A 26450-nucleotide genomic window follows, 5' to 3' on the forward strand; every position below is an offset into this window, starting at 1 on the left:
TTTACAGGAGCATAAACATGTACAATAAAACTAAGTGGCTGTGATTGAGTGGAACTATTTTGACGTCATCTCCACAGTTGCAGCGTCGTTGCCTCCGTTCATGTCATAGTCACCGACCGGGCCGCTGACCAGGACCTTCATGCGGTCCGGAAAGTCATCAAATTTGGGGGACAGCAGAAAATCGTACATGAGAGCTGCTGCTACTCCACCGCACATTGGCCCCACCCAGTACACCTGCAGTGGATAACTCTGATCAATCTCTGGATCGGCATTGGTTAACACCTGTCATGAGTAATGGTGCTATCATCACAGAAAGATGTAACACAAACATTCCAGTCAAGTTCAAAGATTTACTTCTGTCGATATCTCAGCCGGAAAATTGTAAAACAATAGGAACGCTGTAACTGATTAACACGTGTAACAAAGTGGAGGATTTACCTATTCATCTGTCTGTTCTGGAGTTATTGAATTATTTAAGCTTGATATGTACTATGCATGCAGAAAAACTTGAGGCACTTCTGAAGAGCATGTGTGCTTCCGTCTCTGACATACCCAGTGGTTCGTGAAGTCGTTTAGGATCAAAGCCGGACCAAAGGAGCGAGCAGGATTGATTCCACAGCCTGTGTAGCTGATCTGCAAACAATAACAAAGAAACAGCATAACAGGATATCTTCAGCTACACGGTCTGGTGGTATGATAGATTAAGGGGTGATTGGTATTGAACAAACAATAAGAATGCATGAATTATTATACTCACATTTATTATATCACATTTGTTGCTTGTTTACGTTCCTCAAATGCACTGTGCCGAATCCTAAATAAACATTTTACAGCTTTAGAGATAGTCAAAGGTTGCCACCAACTTACAGCTGCTAAGTGTCCCAGGCAGACTGAGAGGCCAATGGCCAGTGGTGCAGAGCCGCTGACATCACGCCGTCTTTTATCAGTGACTGCAATGACACACAGCACCAGCTGGAAGGTTGCCAAGAGCTCTATGCCTACGCCTTGGCTGGGAGTGACACCGTTGAGCTGCAAGAGTTACAGAGAAATCCAAAACAACAACAGTTTGTCGGTCTGACTCAGTTATTATGTAGGGTTTCTCATCAAGACCACTTCCCATTTAGCAGCTGCTGGCATGGCCCCTGCTAGTCAGACAGCAATTTGGCAGCGGTTCCAAAGTGCCACACAGCACATTTATTTGTTGAAAACCTGAGCATGGTTATTCAGTGTAATTTAGCTGTTGTACATCAAGAATTGGGGTATTACAGTTTCTGCACAGTGAGCAGATATCCTGCTTTGACTCCAACACACTTTTTGGGAAGAAGGCAGCTGATGTTACACTTTACAGATAGGTCAAAGAGAAGTGTAGCATTTAATTACTTTTCTGTTCAAAACCCCACATTTACCAAAAATGCTGGGGAGAAATGTCAAAGAGTTGACATTGCATATTTTCCTTTGCAGATTATTTGAGCTGTTGCTGTGGGGTGTGCTTTAATCATGTGTCATCACTCTTCAATAAGAAGCAATGACAGAATGTTCATAGAACAACACTAACAGTCCCAAATTAAGGACCTACATCCTTATTATTGTTGCAGTTTTCACTGGGAGGTCAACTTTCTACTTCAAAGGCACATTAAAGGCACACTGTTGCATCAGTGCATCCCACTTGTTAGTGGTGTGTGGGATGTTTAAGAGCTCCCAATTTTAAATCACATGTTTTATGTTCTGTCAACAGAAGTAATATGAAATTTACTTACAGAGTTAAGGCCCAGTGCATCATTGGTACTTGGCCGTGCTCCATATACAATGCCACTAGCCAGGGCTGAACCCAGCATCTGGGCAAAAATGTACATGACCGCCTTGAACACGCTGATCTGGCAGCTGGCAAGCATCCCGAGAGTAACTGCAGGATTGAGGTGGGCTCCACTGATGTGGCCTAAACTCTGGGCCAGCGTGGCGATCGCAAGTCCGAAGGCTAGCGACACCTTCACCTCCTGGTCTGGGTTGGCATTGTTCTTGTTTCCAATAGCTGTGGAGATGCTGAGGAAAATAAAAAGGGTCATGCCAACCAGTTCAGCCAGAACAGCCCTCCAGAAGTCCTTGCTCTTGAACTCTCTCATGGTGGTTGCAGTGTGGCTGTCCGGCTGTGGGTTTGAGCTCTGTAAAGCGTATGTACTCAGAAACAACAGCACCAGCCTGCATATATAAGGCCTGATAATGGTCAGTAGGCGGGCTCAAAAAACCTGAAAGAGAGGGCCACACTGAATTAATGAGAAATCCAAAAGACTGGTCATTCCCTTCCCTCCCTCTGCTCCCTCACCCTCCCTCCTATTCTCCCTGTCCTCCAGCCCCTGTCCCAGTTCCTCCCTGTGCACCACTTTCTGGTCTTTGGACTTCTGTGAGTAATATAACTGGGTCCTGAAATATTTGTAACCAAAAGGAAAACATATAAGTTAAAGTTGTCCCGTTTCTGTTTGTGCTTTATCTTTAAAAAGTTAAAACGTTGAATACTTGTGTCATGGATTACTGACAGCACATAAGGGAGAGCCAGAGAAAGATCAGATAACTCACAAATAGTCATTTTAAGTTAAACCCTTCCCTCCACAGATAGGGTTTTCAACCTTTTACAAGACCATCCAAAGGACATCTCACATGAAAGTTCCCAGACAAGTTTAGAAAGAGAACCAATAGAAAAACAAATAAAATGAATGCCTCTGCTGTTGTTGTTGTTGTTGTTGTTGTTGTTGTTGTTTTTATGCTGTTCATGTACTGACAATGTCGCCATTGGGTGACACAAGTGTGACACGTTACCAATGTAATGTGTCCCCGCCTTAACAGGTGGCTGGTGGTGGTTCACATTTACGGTCATGAGAATGATATTAATCTTTTTTTTATCCAAAACTCCGCCATTACTATAAATAAATTTTTAGCTCAAATTGGAATATATTTGTATTTGTAACTCTTTAAAAGAGGTGAACTGATGGAGACAGATTTATTTTAGCAACCCAAGCAAAAAAACAAAAATGTGAAGTATGTCACTAAAAGCTTGTTAGCAAAAAAATTTTGAGATCCATTTAGAGGGGAGAATTGCGAGTGGAGTAAAACATCAACTTTGAGAAAAGACCTGCCAGTTGCACCTGGCCCCCAAAGGGGGGGGGGGGGGGGCAGGCACTACACTTACAGGCACTACACTGTGAAATCTGTCATGGAATTCACTTTGCTACTCTGTGTGTTTGCATTCTTCTGTCAGATGAGCAGAGCAGTATTCATGACAACTTGTGTCTTTACTTTTAATTGCCACAACGTGGCATTATGTGACAAAAATGCATGGATCTCTCACATTTTTGTATTTATGTAACACACACAATAATAATAATAAAAGGTTACTTTACCTGGGACACATTCAGTTCTAAAACATGCACTGTTTTGCAGTGGTTTCTGGGTTGAATGACATACTTCTTTGAAACAGTGTGAAACACAACGAGCTTTAGGGTATTCTTATTTTATCTCGTTTTGGTGGGTGTGTTGGAGGTGTAATCCTTACACTCATCAGCGCCGCTGATTCCTTCAACCCTTTTAATCCAGAATTAGATTTTTGGAATATAATTCATCATGAAGAAAAACTTTAACAAGCATTTTAATGCATCTGGACAAAGTGAAAGTGATTTATCTTATTTTATACACTTTTCTGATACCTTTTCACAAGCCAATCATATGATTGTGTGTAAAATGTTAAAAAAGAGATAAAGAAGCAGAAATGAACACAGTAGTTGAGTGCTACCATAATGTTTTAAGCTTTTTTTTTAGATGTAGTTTATCAGGCTGTACTTTGGAATAGTGTCAATATTACAGTTATGCAAGAAAGATTTGTGCTAACGGTAGCATGCTAATGATGGCACTGAGCCAACACAGCGTCAGGGTAGACCAGACTGCTCATGCAGTTTTTTTGGGTTCCCTTGTGACCGGAGTTGTCCTAGCTCTATGGTTTCATAATTGAGGTAATGAAGATTGTGTGGTAGCCAACAGGAAGTATTTTAGTACTGCAACAAAATAGAAATGTGAATATGGAATATGGAACTTTATTTTTGGCATTCCTCCATTGCCAAACCATTATGCAAAATGTAGTAAATGTCAAATAAACTGACTGTTGTTTGAGCTTACTGGAGAGTGCTCAGAATTAAAAGAATGTTAGAAATTAGATCAAGGTACTCAATCATTTAAAATATTGACAAATAATCCAGATGTTTGGTTATGATGATCCTGTTTTTGACTAACTAGACTCATTCATAAGTGAGGGCTGAGGACCAACTGCCTCTTATCTGTTATGTGCACTCAAAATGAAGACACCGTCATTAATCTTAAAGTGAAATCTTGAACTAAAGAGATTGATGTGGTTGGATAGAGGGACATTTCTCAGACCAGTTCTCAATCTGGATTGGTTCTTTGTGCCTGAGGAGTAGGTGGAGAGATTATTGTTATGATGTTATGATAGGTACGGTGGTGAAAACATTTTATATGTTGATGAGAGGGGTGTAGTGCACAAGCAGCACAGTCAAAATGAGATGGGATTTGCAGCCCTATCATATATTGTCAGGATGCACCGATTTAACATCTGTATTGACTGCCGTTGACCTATCTTACCTACAAAGATGGCGTTCCCCGATGGCAGTGGCCACTGTTTATGTGTTGTTTTTTGCAGTCGGACTCTTACAACAGTTCGCTATGCGATTTGATGCAGCTGCTGATCTGGAGAAGAAGCCAGGACGCTGGCATGTCATGTGATGTAAGAGGTCAAATGGTACTGTGTCCATGCATGGGTTGGTTATAGTCAAAGAAAATGTCGGCAGTGTGGGAGTATTACACTGTGTGGGAAAAAGATCAGTGACGTAAATCACCAGCAAAACGTAATCCTTGATAACCACAACATTTGAGAAAGGGAGAATTTTACCCACTGACAACACCCTAGCTGAGGGGATTACTAACAAGGAATGGAGTTCATCATATTAGTTGACCACATGTTCATGAGCTACTGGCTCGTGTGAGTATGCTTAGCCTCACGGTACAGTGGACTGACAAGTATTTTAAGTTGATTTAAGCAGTCTTTTACACTCCAAGGATACCATTTTCATATTTCATTGTTTTTGTTACATAAAACAGCTAGGTTATTTTTATAAAGACAATTTCTTGGTTTCAATGTACTCTGCTTCTGTAGCAACGAGTGACAGCAGGAGGTAAATAAACTTGATTGACATGTGAACCGGCTTTCTTGGTTGCCTAGGTAATATAACTCCACCCGCTGCTATAGCCTGTGCGGCCAACTAAAGGGAATCCAGTATATTGATTGCAATACATTGCAAGGGTAGTTTTATTTCTAACATTATTCCATCAATAGACATTTACACTGATGGTCTGGCGTTATAATTTATTTGCCTTTGGTGTACTGCTGAGTGGGTGAGACTGTTTTTAATGGCAGGCTAGCACACTGTCGACTTGCGCTAGGCTAGCACCAGTAAACTCTGCAATTGGAAGGACTGGATGAAAAGTGTTGAAAACTGTCTCCACTGATAAAAAACACATTGGCCAACTTGAAAATAAGGTCTTGTGTACAAAATTCTGAACCACACCTTTAAGGAAGTGCCAAACTTCCCTAAACCCCCCAGATATTTCTGTATCTTATCAGACTTTCGGAGCACTTAGCTTTGCCTGTGCTTACATCTTCTCCAAACCTCCGCTGGAGCTTGTGGAGGGATGTGATTGTGATATGCTAACACCATGAGAATAGGAATGTGGAGAATGCTTAAAGTACACAAATTATAAACACAGTGATAAGCTCTGTGTGAGAAATTTGTGTAAGAAGTGAAAGCACATGATGGATAAATTGTGGTTTGGGAAATGCTATTCCAAATATTGAATTTGCTTCACGCCATTTTTTAAGGGTTGCAATTGTCAGGCCAGAATGAATACCAATTTAGTAAATGCTCGACAGGAAAGAGTCATCATGGTTTGGCTCACTTTATCACTTTCAGACGTCAATCTCCCTTTCCTGCCACACTGTTTCTCCCAAAGCAGTATAAAGTGTTTCAATGCACTTAAAGAGTGGAAGATGAAACCAAACCATACCCAAGCTCTGAGTGTGTCTTGGGGTTAGTAGTTGAACAAACAGATCGACAGGTTAAAGGTTGAGGAGGATGGACAACACAGAAATCCAGTGAACCAAAATACAAATTTTGCTTGAATCTTTTGCTTGAGTTGTCCCCAACAACACCAATGCCGTGATGTAAGCTTTCGTCCAGCTATTATCAGATGATATATGACATCCCAGCAATTTCCTGCTTTTTATTTGTTTGTAAAATATCCAAGGTGTAATGTTTGGTGTGGTTGCTCAGGATAGGAAGCATTAGCAGGTCTAATGTCGCTTTAATGGTTTTTGGCTTATCTGACTTCCACAGTGGGACCGTAATTAGCAAGTTATAAGGTGACTGTTTATTTTTGCAACAACCATCATAGGATATCCTCTTATTCTGCATGTGTCTGTGACAGAAGAACAGCAGGACATTAGCATGCCCCTCCACACCATTGATCAGCGATTCTGGAAGGACGTCAGCATGTGAATTCATCTGGGCAAACTGTGGAGATCTGAAATATATACACATCAGCTACTTTATCTCTGTAAAAGTTGTTTTATACTCTTTAGTGCAACGCATTATTTTTTCATAATTGCAACAGCATCAAAGTGTCTAATCCATGGTGGGTTCATCATCTTTAAAATAATTAACCGTTTAACGGGGAATTGAGCTTCCTCGGGTCTTTACATGAGGCAACTGTGGTGAGTTGTCGAGATTTATTTCGGTTGTAACAAAACTCTTTTTGTTGGTTACAAGTTTCTTTAAGATCTTTAAGTGCTCCAACCACCCTCTGAATTTTGGTCCGATGCTTGTGTCTATCTCCGAGGAGAGGTTTATATTTCCATTCTGTTTGTTCTCTTGAGACCGGCAGACTCACAAACACATAGGGGGCCTTTTATTAGGGGGATCAGTTCTGCTCAAGTGTTGCGTGTGGCTCCTGGCTCTTTGCCTATTTATAACCATTGTAAAAGCCCCTTGCCTTTGTCTCCCCCCATCTCTACAGAACCCATACAAAAACATTTTTGTGAGGCTTAGTCAGGGGTCTGTGATGCCATGACAACAGCTCCAACATTATAGACTTCTTCCCGCTTCTGGGACCATATCATGTTTTACACATCTCTACAGCAAGATCACCAAGGAGACCTTTATGACAAATCACATTAGTTTCAATATTGATCGCTGTGAACAGGAAAACTGTTTTACAGTTTTAGAGGTTTACAGATTTGTAAAATGAAAGCTGTCATAATTAATGAGTTAATGGTACCAATGACACAGTAGTTGCTCTCACTTATAGATATACTACAAGATTATTTTACTATTGTTTTACACATATGTCCTGTCTAGTGTAACTGTTTCCCAATAAAACCTTAGACTTTATTAGGACTTAATGGCGAGCTGCCATCCTGGATGCTCTGGGATAACATTAACTTCTCTTGCATGTAAACCAGTTTGGGAAATAGTAAAATGTAGCCGTGCCAACTGACAAGGCTGGACTTCAAACTGTTGGTGAGCTCATCTCTGCCTTTGATTTAAAAGGCATAAAGCTAAAGTATTACCACTAAACTCCCTCAGGAGGTGAATTTGATTTGATGTGCTTTAAAATTCCTTGTTGAGTAACAGCTGGAACAGTTCTCAAAGAAAGAAAAAACTGTTGAAGGTACTGCATATCCGTCTGCACATCTCTGCAGTCCAAAGATACACATTACACAAGCATATTTCATTTAAATCAGTACTGATCACATTTTTCATAAAACTCATTACCAAATCGGGTTAATAAAATAAATGACTAAAGCAATTTCAAGAAAACTTAAAACAAAATTGAATGCAATTAATTTTACAGTAAATGATGACTGCCTGTTGATTGTTTTTGTGTGTGGCGCCTAATGGTTCGATCATGGATTTTTCTTTTGCATGCAATGCAAAGTTTTGAATGCAATGTACATAATTGATTGGTAAATTGTTTGATTTCTGTTTTCGGACTCACAAAGGCTAGCTGACAGCATGGCTTTCGATAATGGGGATCCTAGTAAACAAAACTATAATTATTTATGACAACCTGTGTATGTATTTATGTACTGTATATAGATAAATTGTGGAAAACCCTCCCTCTAGTAAACGTGGGATTCTCCATATACCATGTGCTGTAAGGCTCAGTGATATATCATTACGTAACACATTCTTTTTTTATTGAAGCCATCTCGACAACTCTAAAGGGATTGAGATAAGACACAGGAGTAGAACCAGTGGTACCAGTGTCTCGGCAGAGTTATTTCATGCTATTAAGGCAGAACTAATCAAATAAAAATAATGTTTTACACATTAGCATGAATTTTACAGGTACACACACTGAGATTAAAATGTCCTGTAAAAATTGAATATCCCGGCTGTGAGCTTTCTTATGAAATCTAAATGGAAATACACACTGAAAAACCAAATCTGAGAAAAATACAACAGGATTTAATCTATCTATCTATCTATCTATCTATCTATCTATCTATCTATCTATCTATCTATCGACAAAATGGGCTTTAACACAACACATTTCACCAAATGTCTAAGCAAGAAGTAAAATAACACTGTTACGCTAAACAAAGCAGCCAATGACGTAACAGAGGCACATCAGATACCAGAAACATCATCAGTATTATCTTATCTCTTATGCAAAGGAAAGGTGTCTAATCTTCAGTGCAATAATTTATTTTTTAAGCACCCTCAGATTGTTTGACAATCGTTGCAACAGCATTGAAGTGTCTTATCTGTGGTGGGTTTATATAACTTTAAACATTAACCGATTGGTCTGGCTTGCCTTGGTTGGTGCACTGACATCCGCCCCCCCCCCCCTTCAGTAGAGGAATGTGAAAACATCTCTCTAGAGACCGACTTTGCACAGACACAAGTCAGTATAGTCCATGTCAGACATTTCAGGGGACACAAACATAAGAAAAACCCAATTTTAGTGGAGGGGATGTTTAAGTATCCCACTGCTGTATGTTTTACCCATTAAAACATCATCACTCTCTCACTCATGGGGTCAACTTAAGGTTACTGACAACACACACTGTAATTTCCCTATTGGGAATTGATCTTTAACATTTGTGGTGCTGCATGGGTAATTTTTTCCATCTTTTTCTAGGTGTAGCCCATCTTACTGGTGTCCGTCTCAAAGGTTTCTTCTCCAGGTGTTTGTGGGTCTTCTCTCGCTTTTTCTCTTTTCTCTCTGAGCTCAATATTAAGGCCCGTCTGGTGATGTCGGTGGCTGATACTTCTTAAGTCTTTGTCCTTCACTATTTAAACTCCTATTCAGATTCCACTAAGTTCCTTGCCAAAGGTCAATATCTCTAATGATGCCTGGCAGATGGATATGTACAATTATTTAAAGGAGACTTTTAAAAAGTTTTAATTTTCTTAAAGGCCCGCTATCCCAAAGTCACGGCCTTGTATGCTCGGTCTGTTTATGCATGCACATGTATGTTTGATCAGTTTGCTTCTTGTTGATTTTACTAATTTGTATACATCAGTTAAACAAGGGTGATTGGACTGTATAATCATAAACAGTAAATGACTGCCCCAATGTAGAAAGCCAGGTACATCTTTGTTTGCGGCCTGATCTTATTGGACTTTCTAATGTTTTGACGTTTTGCATGCATGTCTGTATCAGTGTCTTGATTTGTTTTCAAAAACTCAAATCTGATAAATGTATGTCGTCTCTAACATGACTGGCTCCATACAGGCAGTTTTGACAGATTATCTGCATCTGTTGGTGTCTGTGAGAAACGGCAGACAAGTCATTATCATCTACACATAAATGCAGGTCATTGAACTGCATTCACAAGGTTGTCTGAATTCCTCTTCTCTTTTCTTTTGGTTAATGTCTACATTAGCCTAACTAGCCTGACTAAGAGTCAAAAACATTAATATAGAGAAGAATTGTACTCCAGTGACTGTTAAATGATAATGTGTAGGTGAAGAATCCAGTCTATGCAGGAGTGTCCTACAAAACCATGCCTGTTGGTCTCTCAGCTTCTGGAATCTTATCCTTCCAAAAAAATCCTGTGAATGACCTTACCTCGGACTGACAGTGGTAAGTCACCTTTTACTGATAAGACATATTGTCTTCAAATCCTCTGGTGTCTATTACTTCTCCACTACGCACACACATATAGAGGTAAGGGAAAAGTACAGCTTTGTACTGAAAGGTAAACATTTCACAACACATGGAAACCTGGGTTCACTCCACAACGGTGGAACACGTGGGATGCTGCTGAGGGTTCATGTACTGCCAGCATGTACAGCTCTCTGTGTTGTTGTTTCCACCATTGATAATGGGTAAATGTTTGATTAGTAAAATTTAACTGCAAGAAAGGGTACTACGTAAAAGGTACTAATGAGAAGATTTTGATTTGTATCTTTTTCTCTACACACATAGAGGGAACAGGGTGTAAGTCAAAGGCCCATTGGCTGCTGCATTCTAAATTAATAAGAGGAAAATCTGGAAAAACTGGAAGCAAAATACAAATTCTACAGTTCAGTCCAGGATTCTTGGACAATCTCATATATAGTGTACCTGAGCCATCCCCACGTGTATCTACTGACATATACAGATGGGGAACCAGAATTTGGTAATGATTCAAAAAGATCTTTGGATACCATGAGCATGTTAAAAACAACAACAAAAACAAGGACTGAACTCAATCATTGAAATATGCACTTTTCCAGGTTTCCTGGATCAGTTTACAGAGAACCAGATTGAGTATTTTTGAATGTCCAAGATCTCAATAGGATGTGCATATAAAGACAGGGATGGATGCTGGAACATATCACAATCTACTAACTGCACACGATGCATTAAACAGTGAGAAAACTTCCCAATAAAGTATAACAAAAGGCAGAAGTGTAATTTATAGCTCCTAAAAGACCCAGAGATCCAGACAGATTACAGGTTGGCACTCAGCCTCATGTTCCAACTACATCAAGAGCTATATGACAAGGAGAACCACCCTGATACCCTCTGGCAGGATGTAAAGCAGGTTTCACCTATCAACAAGTGCTGGGCACAAGGAAACAACAACAGAAGGAAAGGCTATCAGCAGTGACCACACAGAAGATCGAGATACGACAAAAGAAAAAGGAAACAGTGAAAAAACGTCTGCGCAAGATCAGTGACAGAGTCAGCACAGGGCAGTATTTGCAAGCCCACGGGGAGGCAGAAATCTGAAAACACGTCACGGAGAGTTTGGAACCGAAAGCAGAGGAGGCTACAGTTTATGGAAACATGACCAGAGCGCTTGCAGGAAGTAATTGCAAACCAGGGAGAGGGTCAAAGATTGATACATCCAGATCATTACACTGATAGAGCAGCAACTAGCCAGATAGTGGTACACAATATACAGAATTTAATTAATAACACATCTTCATGACAATACCGTCAACATGCCTCAGTAAATGACACAGTTGAATTCCCCTGTCCAAATCGGTGGCTTTCTCTATGTGATAAAAAGGTTCTAAAATTACAGTGTATACATTTTTGTTTACATTCCCATTGGTGTAAGGCTTCTGGTGGGACACACATTTCACATGCATCTACTGTACCATGATCTAAAGTGATATTCCACCCAAAATCATTTTAGTTTTAAAACACGGATTCCCTGAACGACTCATCCACAAAACGGTTTCCAACTGCTCCTGCAAGTCTATCCACTTTTCCACTTGCAATCTGCACATGTTGATTCAAACTACAAATCTTTTACGGTGAATGTTTCATATTCAAACGTTGGAGAGCATCCTTATATGGCAGGGGTGTCCACACTTTTTTAAAGAGTGCCAGATTAGACAATGTGAAGATGCCCGGGGGGGTAATGGTCCCAACAGTTTTTTAGCAATATAAGTGACATAGAAATGCACTGATCTATAACAATCTTTATTTTTATTGTCGCAATACTCTTTTTTTTTTTAAATGTAACCAAATTAAACACAACTCAAGCTTGAACAAATTCAAAAAACAACAATTCTTCTTTACTTTTACATCTGTAGTCAGATGACCAAACATACTGCATGGAATACCTTAAACTTATAGTTGATAAAAAATCTTGACCTCATGTTAATTTTAAACATGACTCTTAATGCGTAATGCAAAGTTTGTTAACATTTAAGCTTACCACATATGACTCTTGCTCATCTTTCACAACCCGAGGCTTTGGCGTGTATGAACACTGACCGCGGGCCGTGATTGACCCCTGAGCCAGACTTTAGATATGCTTGTTATATAATATATTTGTATAGGTCTTTCAGGAAAATGTTATCTGATATTAAAGTAAACCAACAGGCACTTGCTGTAACAATAGCTGCTACTTAGTGATGCTTTCTTGCTTGTTTTCATTTTGTTCATTGTGTGATGTGCGTGTTTAGATGGTGTTTATTTGTTAGGTAGTAATACAAAACTGATACATTTGTCATTTTTCTCATAAACGCAACATGCCATGTGTCTGCTTTTATGGAGAGAAAGTACTCAGGGAAACATTCATGTCTGAATCCTAATGCTTTTTTTGCGCCAGAAGAGGAAGTTGAAACAGGCAGCTTTAAGTTCTCTTACCCTTACTGACTTCAGCCTTCAGACTAAAAGACAATACAAGGAATTGGGATGCAGATGTTCACAATCTGCCAGAACATCTTTGTAGCAGCAAGAGATCAGATAATACAATAGAAAGTTACGTCAGAAGTCTATCCCATGATCGGTTTCTCTTTTTCCTATGAGTGGAAATGAATCCAAATTTTCCTCTTTTGTTAAAGGAAAGAGTTGGAAGAGACTATTTGTCTCGGGTGAGGCTGAACAAGACAAAAGAATGCTATTTGGAGGAAAGAGGAATTGAAAAGTCAGCCAGGATGCAGATTAAATTTAGCTGACTGCTGATGTTTGGACAGGGCTGCGGTTTCCCTTTGGACTTACAAATGTGTCAGTCACTTCTAGAAAATGTTCAATGACTATGATGATTTATGGTAACGTCTGAGGAGTAATGACTGCCAATAAAACACTGAGGCTGCCCACAGATTTACATTTGTGGCTGCTGGTTTCACATCTTCAAGAACATAATGTATTTTGTGCTTCATGATAAAGAATGAGTGGTTTTAGAATATGCATTTTTGTATTATTTAAATAAGGTTGTACATTTTTCATATCCACGCTAAATGTCATAAAAAATCCTTTGTCTGCATGCCTCTACTCACTTCTTCCTACACAGAGACAATTCTGCCTGCTGGGAAGTGTGAAAGCACCCCTCTTTCCCTTCCCATGTCTACCAGCTCCTCCAAGAAATCCTGTCTCTGTGAGAGTCGTTGGTGATGCACGTCAAGGTCTTTGATGTGGTAAAAACCCGTGGTCAGAACAATGTGGGGGGATGCTAGGCGACTGGTGTCTTGGACACTGTTCCATCCTGTGTGCCAGTTTTGTGGTAATGATCCACGACAGTATTGTGAGTTTAAGCTCATGGGAGAGGAAGAGCGTCACGTTAGGGATTCAGGTTCCTCTCACTGGCCTTGAGGTCCGAGAAGCTGTCCTTGAACTACATGGGGAAAGTGGCGGGAGCATGTCTGTTAATAAGCTCAAGTGGCTTTAAACAAGGCACCACATCCCTGCCAGCTGCTGGCCTGACGCAAGTGCAAACAAAAGTTCCCTATAGGGATTGAAAAATATCACTAGCTATTATAAGCAGTGACTCTATTGTATTTTTTGATTGTAAAAACACTAGCACGTGTTGAGTCGTACTCCTTCCTGCTGCGCTTATAATCCGCCGGAAGAATCATATTTAGCTGTATTTTCTGTGTAGGTGCATGCAACAACAGAAGTGTTTTGAGAAGATTGTATGGACCTCTGTCAAAGAGAAAATGTTTTAGATTTTAGGTGCAGCATCTCTTTAGATTCACACTGAGTAATTTTTGAAGTATCTTTGAGGATGGATGTGTTCCCGGCTTTATTAAAAAATTATGAAACATGTGGACCAGTCTTTCTTTAAAAAAGTGGGACAAGCTTAACAAGGCTTATTTATTTATTTTTTCATTATGAAACCTGGGTGCGTGCCAAATGACCATTCTTGGTGGAGTAAACAAAACGTCAAGCTATTATGTACTCTGTGCACTCAAACCAAAACCAGACAGACAATAAATTACATCGCAGGCATTTCCTAGAGGCCTGAGTGTCCGCGGTAAATCTTACATGGAAACGTTGTGTGGAAGTGAGCTGATTATGTGTTGGTAATCCGTGGGAGGTCAGCTGGGAACTGAAACATGGGTGGCAACAGGACAGGTGTTGGCTCCAAAGGCACAGGATCTTCTCACACAGTGCTAGTCCCTAGGGTGCAAAATTGACTCTCCTGTCTCCTGTAGTAGCCACTGCCTTGTTAAGGGAAGGAAACAATCTGGGAGCTGCTTCCCTGCATTGTATGTCATTGTTTCCCCTAGTGAGAGAAAGCTGCATTAGTCAGCAGGAGGAAGATGATGTTTAGGGTGGCTCAAGGTAAGTTTGTTTGTGCTTTCGAGGAATATCATTGTTTTTACTGATGGGAAACAAACAGAGGAACCTCAGAGATCATAATGTAGCTTATATTGACGTATAAACCATAGGTGAAAACAGTAATTATGAATACACAAGAGAGCACCATTAGGAAATGCATCAGAAGCTCAGTCCTTTTGTCTCCCTTTCAATTTAATTCATAATAATTCATTTGTGTTTGAAGTAGATCATAACAAGAGTTATCTCAAGACATTTTACAGACACATTCATCAAAACAATCTTGCCACATATATTGCTCTTAGAAATCCCTGGGTGAATGTTTATCCTCTCACTATAAGTTACTGTCCCTCCGCCTGATATCCATTTAACAGTTGAGGTGTGCAGCTGCATAGTAAGAGGCCTTCCATTCACTTCCATTGGCAAACCACCCTGCCAAAAAGCACACTTTGCCAACTCGGCAGAAAAACAGAGGATGTCCTTTTTTCATTTCTTGGACACATAGTTGCAACCATACTCATCCACAGCGTTCACAACGTTGACACTTTTAACCAACACGTATCTCTCAAGATATCCACCAAGCTCCACCTTGCTGCTCTGTCCCCCAATTCATTTCTAAAAGCAAGAGTGAGAACAGATTAGAGACTCAGTATCCAATCATACAGAGGAATACTTGGAGCTTAGCACTTTACTTTGCTAAGATGTTAGGAGGGCCATTGACAGGATGAACAGTAAAAGCATCATTACTCTTCTCTGTTTAAGGGCTTTAGGGACTCCTCTCTTGGGTGAACTTTCTGTTGAAGGCTCCAGCTAGTGGTATGTGTTCTTCAGGTGGAAGCTACCTTCTCGTCCCATCGCAATCATTCCACGCACCTGTGACTGTTGACGTTAAAACAGCACACAACCACTACCTCTCATATTACATCAGTCTGACCCTGCCCACTACCAAGACCAGTATTAATATTAATATCAAAACACAAGATATTAAAACGGTGTGCATGGGACTGTAGTAAAAGCAATAATATGTGCATAGCTAAAGACTTTGGAGGGTGGTTAATTAGCTCAAAATGAGTAGCCTGTTTTTGTTTAGTCAAAGTGTAATTTAGGACCCGTCTTTTCAAATTATATTATTTTTGTTAGCTGTCCCACCAAATAATTGGCAAACATGTCAGCAAGACCACCTCATGCCATACAGAGACACAAAATACAATCACAGCTTTGTCTCTGCCCACCTGCTTAATGGGGTTAAAGGTATACGGTTTTTAAGCCATTACTTTGGGTGTCATATCATTAGACGCAGATCAACCTCCTCAGATGTAAAGCCTCTCATGTAATCACAACACTACTAATTTAAGAAATGATGTTTGCTAATTTCAAGATGCAACGAACGATATTACGAAACTGCAATTTGCATGGACCTGAAGACTGCTTTGTTTCAGACCACCTTTGCACCTTACCTCTTAGGATGAGTGCAGGTCAGAATATTAATTTCTCAAGTGTAATTACAAAATCCCTGGTATTTAAAAAGGTCACTCCTATTGTTTTATTGAACTCACTAATGGGATGCTGTTTCTTTCTCTTGAGCTACACAACATTGAACGGATCTGCCATTTTTAATGCTGTACCCCCCCCCCCCACACACACACACACACACACACACACCTCCCAACCCCATGGTGAGGAATAAAAAGCTATTGAGGCGAGTCGGGTGTTAAAAAGGGATCACAATGTGTGAGCAGCAGGCTGTTTCAGACCTATATGTTAATGAGAGAGCATTGCCAAGAGGCTGTCCTTGCAGCCGCTCCAACTCAGGATGAGAACCAAACTGAAGACTAAACCGAGCACATAAACATTTCTCACTAAGCTCAGAGAAAAAGACAGCAGTTGTTTTGTCCATTCCTGGATTGCAGCTTCACACGGCACATGAATGGGTAGAGCAGTATGGCTGAAAGAAATGATGATTAGCTGTTGAGTTGAAGTCCTATTAGTCACCAGACATGAAAAGCTCGGAAAAGACCCTGGGCCGTTAAATTATTTTGTAATTTCCTTGTCGTGTTTCAACGATGAGCTTCTCTGCCAAAATGAAAAGTTGCCAAGAAGAAAACATTAGCATTTACCCTATGTACACAGAATAAATTAAACAGCTTTGATTAGAACAACCTCCTAGTCAATCAGTTCACCAAAGGGTGGCTCGGCTTACTTCCTGTTACACAAAAGGCCATTAGATTACAAAGTAGGCTCTTAGAATTTTGCCATATGACAAAACTTGACTCCACAAATCTCCTGATAAAATATACAAACCTTTTAAAGGTGTGTACTTGCATGTGCAGTGGTATTCTTAAACATGTTATTTTCCATGGAGCATTTTGGGCAATGGATTAAGGCAGCAACAGAGCGGACGTTGTCTATAAATCCCGGCCCATCAGGCATAGGGCCAGTCATTGTGACAGACCTTTGCCAAGCTGAAAACATGCCTTCCAAGCTGGACTGGTTGGAGTTTCTTTTGTAAAGTTTGACATGTTTGATGCATCTTGTCTCAGTGGGTAGCTGATGAGCTCCATCCGCTAGCACACATGTTTATTTATAACTTGCATATCATCCACAAATTGCATTTAGCCATTTCTGCAAGAAACAGACTCGCTGGCTACCCACAATGCTTGGTCCTGACTACTCTGCTACAGGGTTAATTTTAGGCGACAAAAAACGTTTTTATTGTCTTTAATCAAGTGCTTTAAACTGCTGCTCAATGAATCCACACCCTTCCTTGTCTCCTATGCTGTACTGTCCCTCTTTACCAGTTTTCCTTCCTCCTTCCCTAATTAAAATGCTTCCCTCAGAGTGACTCTGAATGGAACAGTGTGGTTCAGATTTGGATAAAAGTTTCTCATGATGAAGATTATTTAGGGAGAGTAAAATGGGAGGATAGAAACATCATTATTTATAAAGCACTCGTACAAATATTAGGTTAACACTCGGTTGAACTCAAAATAAGGACGGTATGGGCTGCATGTTATTTCAACTCAGTGTCCGGCCATTGTGAGACAGGAAAGGATGGTAAATAATCTTGATTCAATCCCTCTCTGATTCAATAATACTTTATTTCTCTCTATTAGATCAGAAAAACTGTGGTTTTGCAAAGTTTGATAAACCTGTGATCATTTGTGGGGGAAAAAAAATGATTGTGATGATTGAGAGCTTCATATAGATCTGGGCTTTAGCCCCCAGTATCAGCTGCAGTGATCTCTATAGTCATTATGTGTAAATGTATACCATTACACATCCACTATGACATTCTGCAGAGCATTTACGGGTTGCCTCAAAGGTCAGGAGAACCGTATAGATATTACTTTATCTTTGCTGGTATCAGGGCATACCTTGCATTCACCTGAGGCCCATCAGGCCACACGTGATGTTTAACATGAATGGAATTTTGTGGTTTGTCAATGCGCAAGATGTTGTATCGCATGAATGATGTTTTCTATTTACCATCTGCATAAGGTGAAATGGGATTCATCAATCATCACCTTCTTGTTATTTTCCATCTACGATAAGCTTGGACGTTGCATCTATTAGGAGAGACCAGGTTCAGTGTTTAAAAAGAAAAAAAAAAACTAAGAGGATGTTGTGTTATGGATCCACTTCTGTTTGTTAAATGACAAGGCTTTTAACTTTTTTTCAGGCAGATGGAATATAGTATGTCAGCTGAAAACAGATGAAAACAGCCAACCCCTTTTATCATCCCAAGTGCAGATAAAATTTAGACCTCTCTGAAAAATATTGGGAAATAAAAAATCACTAACAGTTAAACAGAAAAGGATTATGCAAGAAAATTTGAAATTGCAAGCTTGCACAACACATTCAGAATTATTGTAACACGTGATTGAATGAATGCGGTTTTAAGAATTTACAATGTTGTTAAAACTTAAGACCTCCTAAATTCCACACATTGCTGGGCGTGGTCTATCAAACACGACTTGACAGGTCTATTGGTAGTTGGCCAGTGTTCAATCACACACTAATGAAACAAATCTATGTTGGTAATGTATGTCCCCTTGTAGTCAAACATGAAATTAGTTTTCCCAATTCTGAATAGCCTATCTCTCTATAGTCGTCAGACCAACCTTACAAAACGGTCTGGTTTCTAAATACAGCTTGGGAAATGTTTAATTCATACCTGGTGGTGTGAATTGCTTAAGCTGACATGTTGATACAAAAGACCTTTCTCATGCTTTGAGTTGGCAGTGTCATCATCATCATCTGCTAAAAGCAAGAGAAAAAAGACGTGAGAAAGACTCACTCTGTGCTGTACTGTAATTTTGTGGGATCCACTGTGGGCTGTATATTCCATCCTGACTTTCATCTCCCTCTGCCCACATATCTGTCCTTGGTTTTATGAAAAACAAAAGTGCAAACTCCGTCAAATTATTAGGGAGTGATGCTTAAAATACTTTGATTTGTTTCTTTTTTTAGCCAAAGGGAAACGCACAGTTCCTTCACATACTGAAATGCTACGTCGGGGAATAAGCGGTTACCCCCACACCAGATGGTGTAGCCATTGATGTGCTTGAAAGCATTTGTAGCAACAAGGTGCGGTCCAACATGCGGCCGAGGCGGGAGAGTGTTCAGATACAATACTCAAGTCACATACTTTCTCCACGTGACACAGGTCGGACTTACTCACATCACTACTGAAATCAACAATATGCCCCAAACAATCCTTTGAATAGATCTCATTGTTTACTGTGGTGCAAATACTTTAAATAGCAGAGTGCTTGAACTTCCTCTGCTCTATGTTTTGTGATTACAGCCGACTTCAAAACACGTCCAGGGATAATTCCCAATAGGCTTTTCTTCAATGTAGACAACATAGCAATCCAAAGACTCCTTGATTTCCATCTGAATTCCACTCATACACAACTGGAAGAAGAAGAGAAGAACGAGAAGAACACTTGTAATTTCAGGTCAAAACTGTGGGGCGTTTGGTTTTCTTGTTTTTTTCTTTTTTAATTTAAAATAGACTAAATCCATCAGGAAACAAGCAAAACACTTTAGCTGGTTAAATTGATTTTATAAAATCTAAAACAGCCAGTGTTGCTGTGTAAATCCCAATTCCAACATTTCAAACAACAATGTATTCACCTGTTTCGTTTCTTAGCATCAATGCCTAATGACATGACGACCATAGTTGTGCATGCAACTTAAAGCTGCAATCCGAGTATAATCCTAATATAACTTTTGAAAGAAAAAAAAACACATAGGCCTACTTCCTCTTACAAATGGAAAGCTAAATTTGTAAGCAATAAAACACACACACACACACACACACACACACAAACACACACACACAGCAGTAGCAATTATTGTACCAATAAAGATGATATAACTATGAGAGAGAAATAATAGAAGAATCAGTGCAGAGTGTTGCAGGGCATCAAGCAAGACCATGGAAGCAGCTGCAAAAGCAATTTAGGTGCCACTCCAATCCAACAAAAACTGTGAGGTGAGAAAACGTAAGGACTCCAGGGAAAACGTTCCTTGGAGCTAAGTTAGAAACAAGCATTACTGCAACATGGACGTACACAGATGGAAAGAGAGAGACAAGCTCAGTGTGTCAAAGGAAGTCCCCCGGCAGTCTAAGACTATAGCACTTACAAACAAAGTATGAGTGCTGCTAAATGTGGCTTAATTGTCAGCCATTGCGGTACTGTGCACTGAGCTGATGTGGCAATACATCAACCACAGATATTACCCATTAAGCTTGTGTGGCTAATGTTGGCTAATAATGTGCAACACGAATGGTTTGTCCAACAAATAATGCTAACTCAACTGTAAACAAGCCAGCTTCCAATGACTTCACTGCTAACATGCCCAGCACTTGAATCCCTTGTCTGTGCACTTCCTCTCCTATAATGCAGTTTGCACCACTTCTACTGGTGACACTGGCGATGGTTGAACACATGAGGTCCTAAAATTACTAATGTTTTTTTTTCTGGCGAGTCTATACAAATATGCACACAGTTCCAGCTCACCTCATCCCTGGTATATTTACTTATTCAGTTGAATGCAACTGCTGTTGTGTTTTAGGCATGTGCTGTACGTTTAATGTATAAGACATTGTTCTAAAAAATACCATAAATAACCAGAGCAGCAGGGGAACATTGATAATCTATTCACTCATTTCTCCACAGCACTCTTTTTGAGTTTATTTCACGGCCTCGAGTTGAGCCAAATCTTCATAACAGTAGTGTTTTGTATTGGCTCATTGTTAAATTGATCTCATTTGAATTCAGTCTGTTTGCATAGATTCTTGGGACTGGTCTTTCAAGTCACAGAGAGTCGTGATGAGACAGAAGTTTGTATAAAAATTTGAAAGAGAGGAAGGAACATCCTCTGATTGGGATTACATTCTTTTTTACATGCAAAGTATATCAAACTCACTAACTATTCAGTCACTTCCAACCATTTCAAAAATGTTTATGCAATATAGTAGAGCTGGGCAATATATCGATATAGTGTCAATATCGTGATATGAGACTAGATATCGTCTTAGATTGTAGATATCGTAATATTGTAACATGGCATAGGTGTATTCTTTTCCTGGTTTTAAGGCTGCATTACAGGAAAGTTCTTTCATTTTCTGAACTCACTAGATTGTTGTAACCATTCTATTAGTTTTCTTTACCCACTTAGTCGTTATATAACATTTCTGTCAGTTATATTATTATTGTCACATCATATTTTTAACTAATAAAGTACTACATTCTTTAGCATTTTTCATCTACAAATCCACAAAATTTTCTAGGACGTAACACATTTTAGGGCCAATGCATGACATAATACAGCACAAGGACACACTATACGACAAGTCACAAAACAAGAGATTGAGATGTTATTATTCGACTGCAATTTCTGCCTCGCAAGGACAAGCAACAAGGCTTTTTACTTCTCCCATTAAAGTGTATATTTAATATTGTGCACAGGGGGAATAATGAATAATATTAAATATACCCTTGACATACATAAGGAATGAAGGCATACATACAAAAAAAGGAAAACAGTCAACTGGGATTCAAATATGGCAACAAAGTCAGATTATTTGATTGTCCCAATCTGTTGATTTTCACTGAGGGAAAGACTAGTGGCCAGCAGAGGGCAATGAGGGATCAATATTTTCCTTTTAAGATTTTTCTCTCCATTTAAAATGTTGCTCATACCCTTTGCATGGTCTTTACACAAATGTGTTTGAATATTTTTTATTATTACTCTAAGTCGTACTTTATTGTACTACATTTATTGCCATACTTTTGTATATATTGTCTATTTCTTTTTATTTAAAGAACTATGGACCTTTCACTGTGTCCTGAATAAAGTCACTTCTTTTATTATAAGTCCTGTCATATGTACATTGTTTGTTTCACTATGTCTCCTACTTTATTATCTGTCATCTTTGCTGATTTTATTTTCTGTTGCCTCCTGCTATCTGCAAACATTCTTGTCTTGTCTGTATGCTTTTCATAATAATAACGAATGATACATTTCACAAGTTGGTGATGCTTCAGCTTTTACTATGGGCCTAAAACATTTCAAATAAAAATGACATTTATTCCACAAACTTTCTGAAATCAGAGTTGGGTAAACTTACATACAACAACACAGTGTGTGCTGAAAACTAAAACCGATTTTAATATTACATTTGTGAAAATGAAGGACTTATCACCTGTTATCTAAAACCTTGAAGTGTCTGTGAGTGTGGATTAGGATATAATATCCCAAAGAACAAACAACCATCTATTCATCATTCATTTCCAGCCAACTCCAGCAATTAAAAGTGAAAAAGTGTTATCACTCCAGCATCGGCAAACAGTATGTGTTGCTGTAATTAAAACATTTACTGCTTTGCAATATACTCATGTATATAAAATGTCATGTCTGCATCAGGTTAATTACAATATGTCTGGTATGTGCAGTGTCTGAAGTACAGTATCACAGATCTAAACCCTGTTTGACACATGCAAACATCATGAAACACGTCCATTGCAAAGACAGGATAATCTCCAGCACTTTGTAATCCTACCTCTTTTACGCTCTCAGTTTCTCAAGATGTTAGCTAAACTTTAAAATTCAATCTCACATTGAGCATGCAGTTTATTGCAGTTCAGCTCTGGTTTGTTGCACTTCTAATCAGTTTGAAATATGTCTGACTCCATCAGAACCCCAGCTCAGACTATTTTCACGCCAATCTGCCTTTAGTGATGACTGGATAATCTGCATCATATGCTATTCCAAGTAGTTGCCATAAGAGAATTGTACAGGACAGCCAGATTAATTTCTTCCACACTTGGCACACTTCTGCAAATAGGCACACACGTGAACACAATGCACACACAAAACATCCAATTCCTTTGATGAGCAGAAGGGATGTACTCTACAGTGTCTGCAGGATGTGGAGGAGAAATACAAAAATTTCCTTGATTAAATTACAGGGGATCATTCACATTTATTTGGAATGATCCCACTGAGGACCCTGATTCACCATCCAGCAATTTGCCAAGAGCACAAATTAAAAACAAATCAGATATTTGACCAAAACATCACAGTCTTTTTCTGCAGGTCTGGCTGGATTCTTTGATTTCTGACCCAGTATATGGTGTTTGCACAGAACATGTAAAATATTTGTTTCTGCTAACACAAAAAAGACAAAAAAAGGGCAAAAAAGGCAACATTTCTAAAATAGTGCTATGGCAAAGGTTGTTATATCCTTATTTTTTCTGTCTCTGCCCTTGGGAAGAGGTCTTATAAACTACTAAATATATATAGATATTAGGGGTTTTACAATTCTCAAAATCCAAGATTTTGAATTAATTGTTGTAATTTATTTCATATTTTTTCATCAGTTTAAGGAGTGCATCTGAATGGACCATGAGTTTATGAGCTGCACATGAATGCATCATGAAGTCTTGTTGAGCGAAGCTGAAACATCTGGTGCTGAAAAGTAAAGCCAAAGCGGAAGTGTCAAAAATTGCAGTTCATCGAGTGGTCACTTTAGGTTGGCTCCAAAAGAGTGTTAATCCCCATAGAAACCCATGTTAAAATGGCCAACTTCACAGCAAGATTAAACAGACCCTGCCAAGATAGTGACGGCCAGAGCTACCAAGAGCTGCCTATTTTAAGCTTTGGACGAAGTTTACATGACTCACAGGGAAGGTTAAATGTTGCCAGAGAACTGGGAGGATTTTAAAGTCTGTTGTTTTTCCGTTATCTCCAGCAGTGGCCATGGTCTCCAGAAAAGTAAAGCAGCAGGCTACAGGTAACATAACGTTATGTTGTGTCTTTAGCTGCATGCTACTGGACCTATTTTTGGATGCACGCAAGTAGGCAGGGATGAAAAGAGAAGAACAGAAAAACTGGGGTAATCGTCAATTCTAAATAGATGAAATTGAGCTTTCAATTTTGATCATTGACCGTTTGATCTATTAAGAATCAAAATCATCACATCCCTAACAAATAGCCTATTTTTTATGAGGCTAACAATCCAGAATAACGTGCTGTTAGTATGTCTTTGTGAGTCTGCATTCATACTAACACTGTGTGTCCTAACAGAAGCACAGTCAGCTTCAAATTATTACAAACATTAGCTTGCTAACCACTTGCTTCATGTGACATCATACTACAGGTTTTTATAATTGCCATCTCTCTTTGGACGTTATAATACAAAAGCTCTATCAGGTACTTCACAGGAACAGAGGATGCATCCAGCTGCGTTAAACAGATGCATGAGAGATTCTTAACTTACAACATCAGGGAAATGGCATCTAAAAACACAAGTGGCAAGCATGAAAATGGAAATGTCACACATTTAATAATGACTCAATGTTAGTTTACAATGTGGCAGGAGAGATAGTGTTATTGTTTGGTAAAATTACAGCTGTTGATTCACGTCAAGACCTTGGTTCGGTAATTGGGCTTGTTTGTAGTACTTAAATAAGATCAAATGATATGCATGAAAATGACTTGGAGTATTATTTGATCACATTGATTTTCTTTTATGTCTGTGCAGCTCAGTTTTACAGCTGAAATTAGGTGGTATTGATAAGTGATTGCATTGTGTATGTATTGAATGTAACTGCAATTCCACCTGAACTCAAGTAGCTCTGCTAAAGTAGTTATCTATTCCAAAGAGGGCCTAACATCAACATCAACACTATCAGGGCTAACACACGGGAGAGCTAATACAGCTCAAATACAAACACAAATCAAATTATAGAATTTAAATGAAAGGAGGTTCATCCTGTTCATATGGTTGTTCCAGAGCCTATAAGGGGCCTTCACTTAAAGGTGCTCTAAGCGATGTTGGGTGACGTTACTTCTTGTTGAAAAGTATTTTTGAACAAAACGAGACTAGCTCGCCCCTCCCTCCTCCTCATCCCATCCCCTTCCCCAATTATTATGTGCTTCATCGCAATAACCCCAACCCCCAAATCCTTCTTGTCGGTTACGGGCTGTAACGCTGTAACACTGTTTTTGTATGCTTCGTGGTGCAGGTGGGCCGTTTGTAGGCCCTGAGCTGTCTACAGAGACCGCGTTTTGTGTTTTCTGGGGACAGGAATCTCGCAGATAAGGAAGAGATGTTTGCTGTATGTGACAACAATTGTTGCAGCTTAAAACACTTTAATTCTTTCAACTATCACACAGCACACAGACAAACTATGATATAATACTGGTTTAACATAACTGGTTTCACAGTAGTCACTTCTAGACTGGATTGATCTGTAGAGCAATGTCCAATGTAAGTATGAGGCAAATTGCTCATATAAGCATTGAACTGGAGTTACATAGCAGGTTTGAAACACAAGTGTGCAACAAAAGTCTACAGCCATGCTAGCAGCTCAGTGAGAATGCCTTGAGCTACATGGAGACTGTCTTTCCCCCCAAAAAAGCCTTTTCTTGTGTGGACACAGTCAGAATTTTGACTACAGGTACACAAGAAGAAGCTGACATGCAGGTGGTGCATTTGCCATTAAACATCACTATGTAATAAACGAGGCAGCATTAACTGAAAGATGAAACACATTAACAGTGATGTTCCAGAGTTAGAGGCTCGGCCAGATCAGAAGGCCTCAGCCATGATAGGTAGGGTAAACAGTAAGCAGTCTTCAGCTAATTGGTTGAATAGTTGATTGCTCGAGTTCTGAATATCACAGAATGGAAACATGCAAAATGATTATATGTGGTCAAAGGTGATTGCTCCCTCTGTGATCTCATTTAAAAAGGAAGATAATAAAATGGATCGTAAACCAGCATCCAATAAAAGATGCATTCTCTCGTCTTATTATAATGGCAAAGGACATTGCTTGACACCAGCCCAATCTTTCATTTGTGAATCCACCAATGTCCTTTCAGCAACTGCACATTTTAAACAGCATAAAAAGGTTATCACTTTTAATTTATATAAGTGGATTCATTGCAAGGCTAGAAACAGGTAAAATAATGAAAATAAATTGAAAACTGCATTTATTGCAGGCATGACCAATTTGGTGAATGTATCGAGCTGGGAGACTCAGCTTCATTCCTTGTCTGACTGCAGGAATTTTGAAGAGCAGCTACAATGTACAATGAAGGATTAGAGGATTATGAATTCCTGCATACATTTGTCACCAACTGTGATGACAAATGTGTAAACAAATTAGGTGTAACAGTCCTAAAGTGTTCGTCCTCCATGATCCCAAAATCAAATTTCAGGTTTATCACTACAAATAACCCTTTTCACTTTGTCACAATGTTATTATAAAATAAATACTAACTTGACCTGTGTTTAGGTAATTTAT

At 39.3% G+C, this 26450-nt stretch overlaps 1 protein-coding gene and 1 long non-coding RNA gene across 2 annotated transcripts; both read right to left on the minus strand.

Annotated features, from left to right (window-relative positions):
• Positions 1-2193, minus strand: LOC117954565 (aquaporin-1-like). The gene is made up of 4 exons (XM_034888459.1): positions 1758-2193; positions 868-1029; positions 553-633; positions 1-234 (listed from the first exon to the last, which is right to left on the minus strand). Exons 1-4 carry the CDS (start codon positions 2118-2120, stop codon positions 55-57), a joined length of 786 nt encoding a protein of 261 aa, XP_034744350.1. The 5' UTR covers positions 2121-2193; the 3' UTR covers positions 1-54.
• A 1904-nt stretch (positions 2194-4097) lies between these two features.
• On the minus strand, positions 4098-20652 carry LOC117954859. Its single transcript, XR_004658909.1, has 3 exons — positions 20642-20652; positions 16477-16480; positions 4098-4449 (listed from the first exon to the last, which is right to left on the minus strand). It is a non-coding gene; the product is annotated as an uncharacterized LOC117954859 (long non-coding RNA).
• Positions 20653-26450: the final 5798 nt, after the last annotated feature.

This window comes from Etheostoma cragini, chromosome 12, assembly GCF_013103735.1.
Source record: "Etheostoma cragini isolate CJK2018 chromosome 12, CSU_Ecrag_1.0, whole genome shotgun sequence".
Lineage (NCBI taxonomy): Eukaryota > Metazoa > Chordata > Actinopteri > Perciformes > Percidae > Etheostoma > Etheostoma cragini.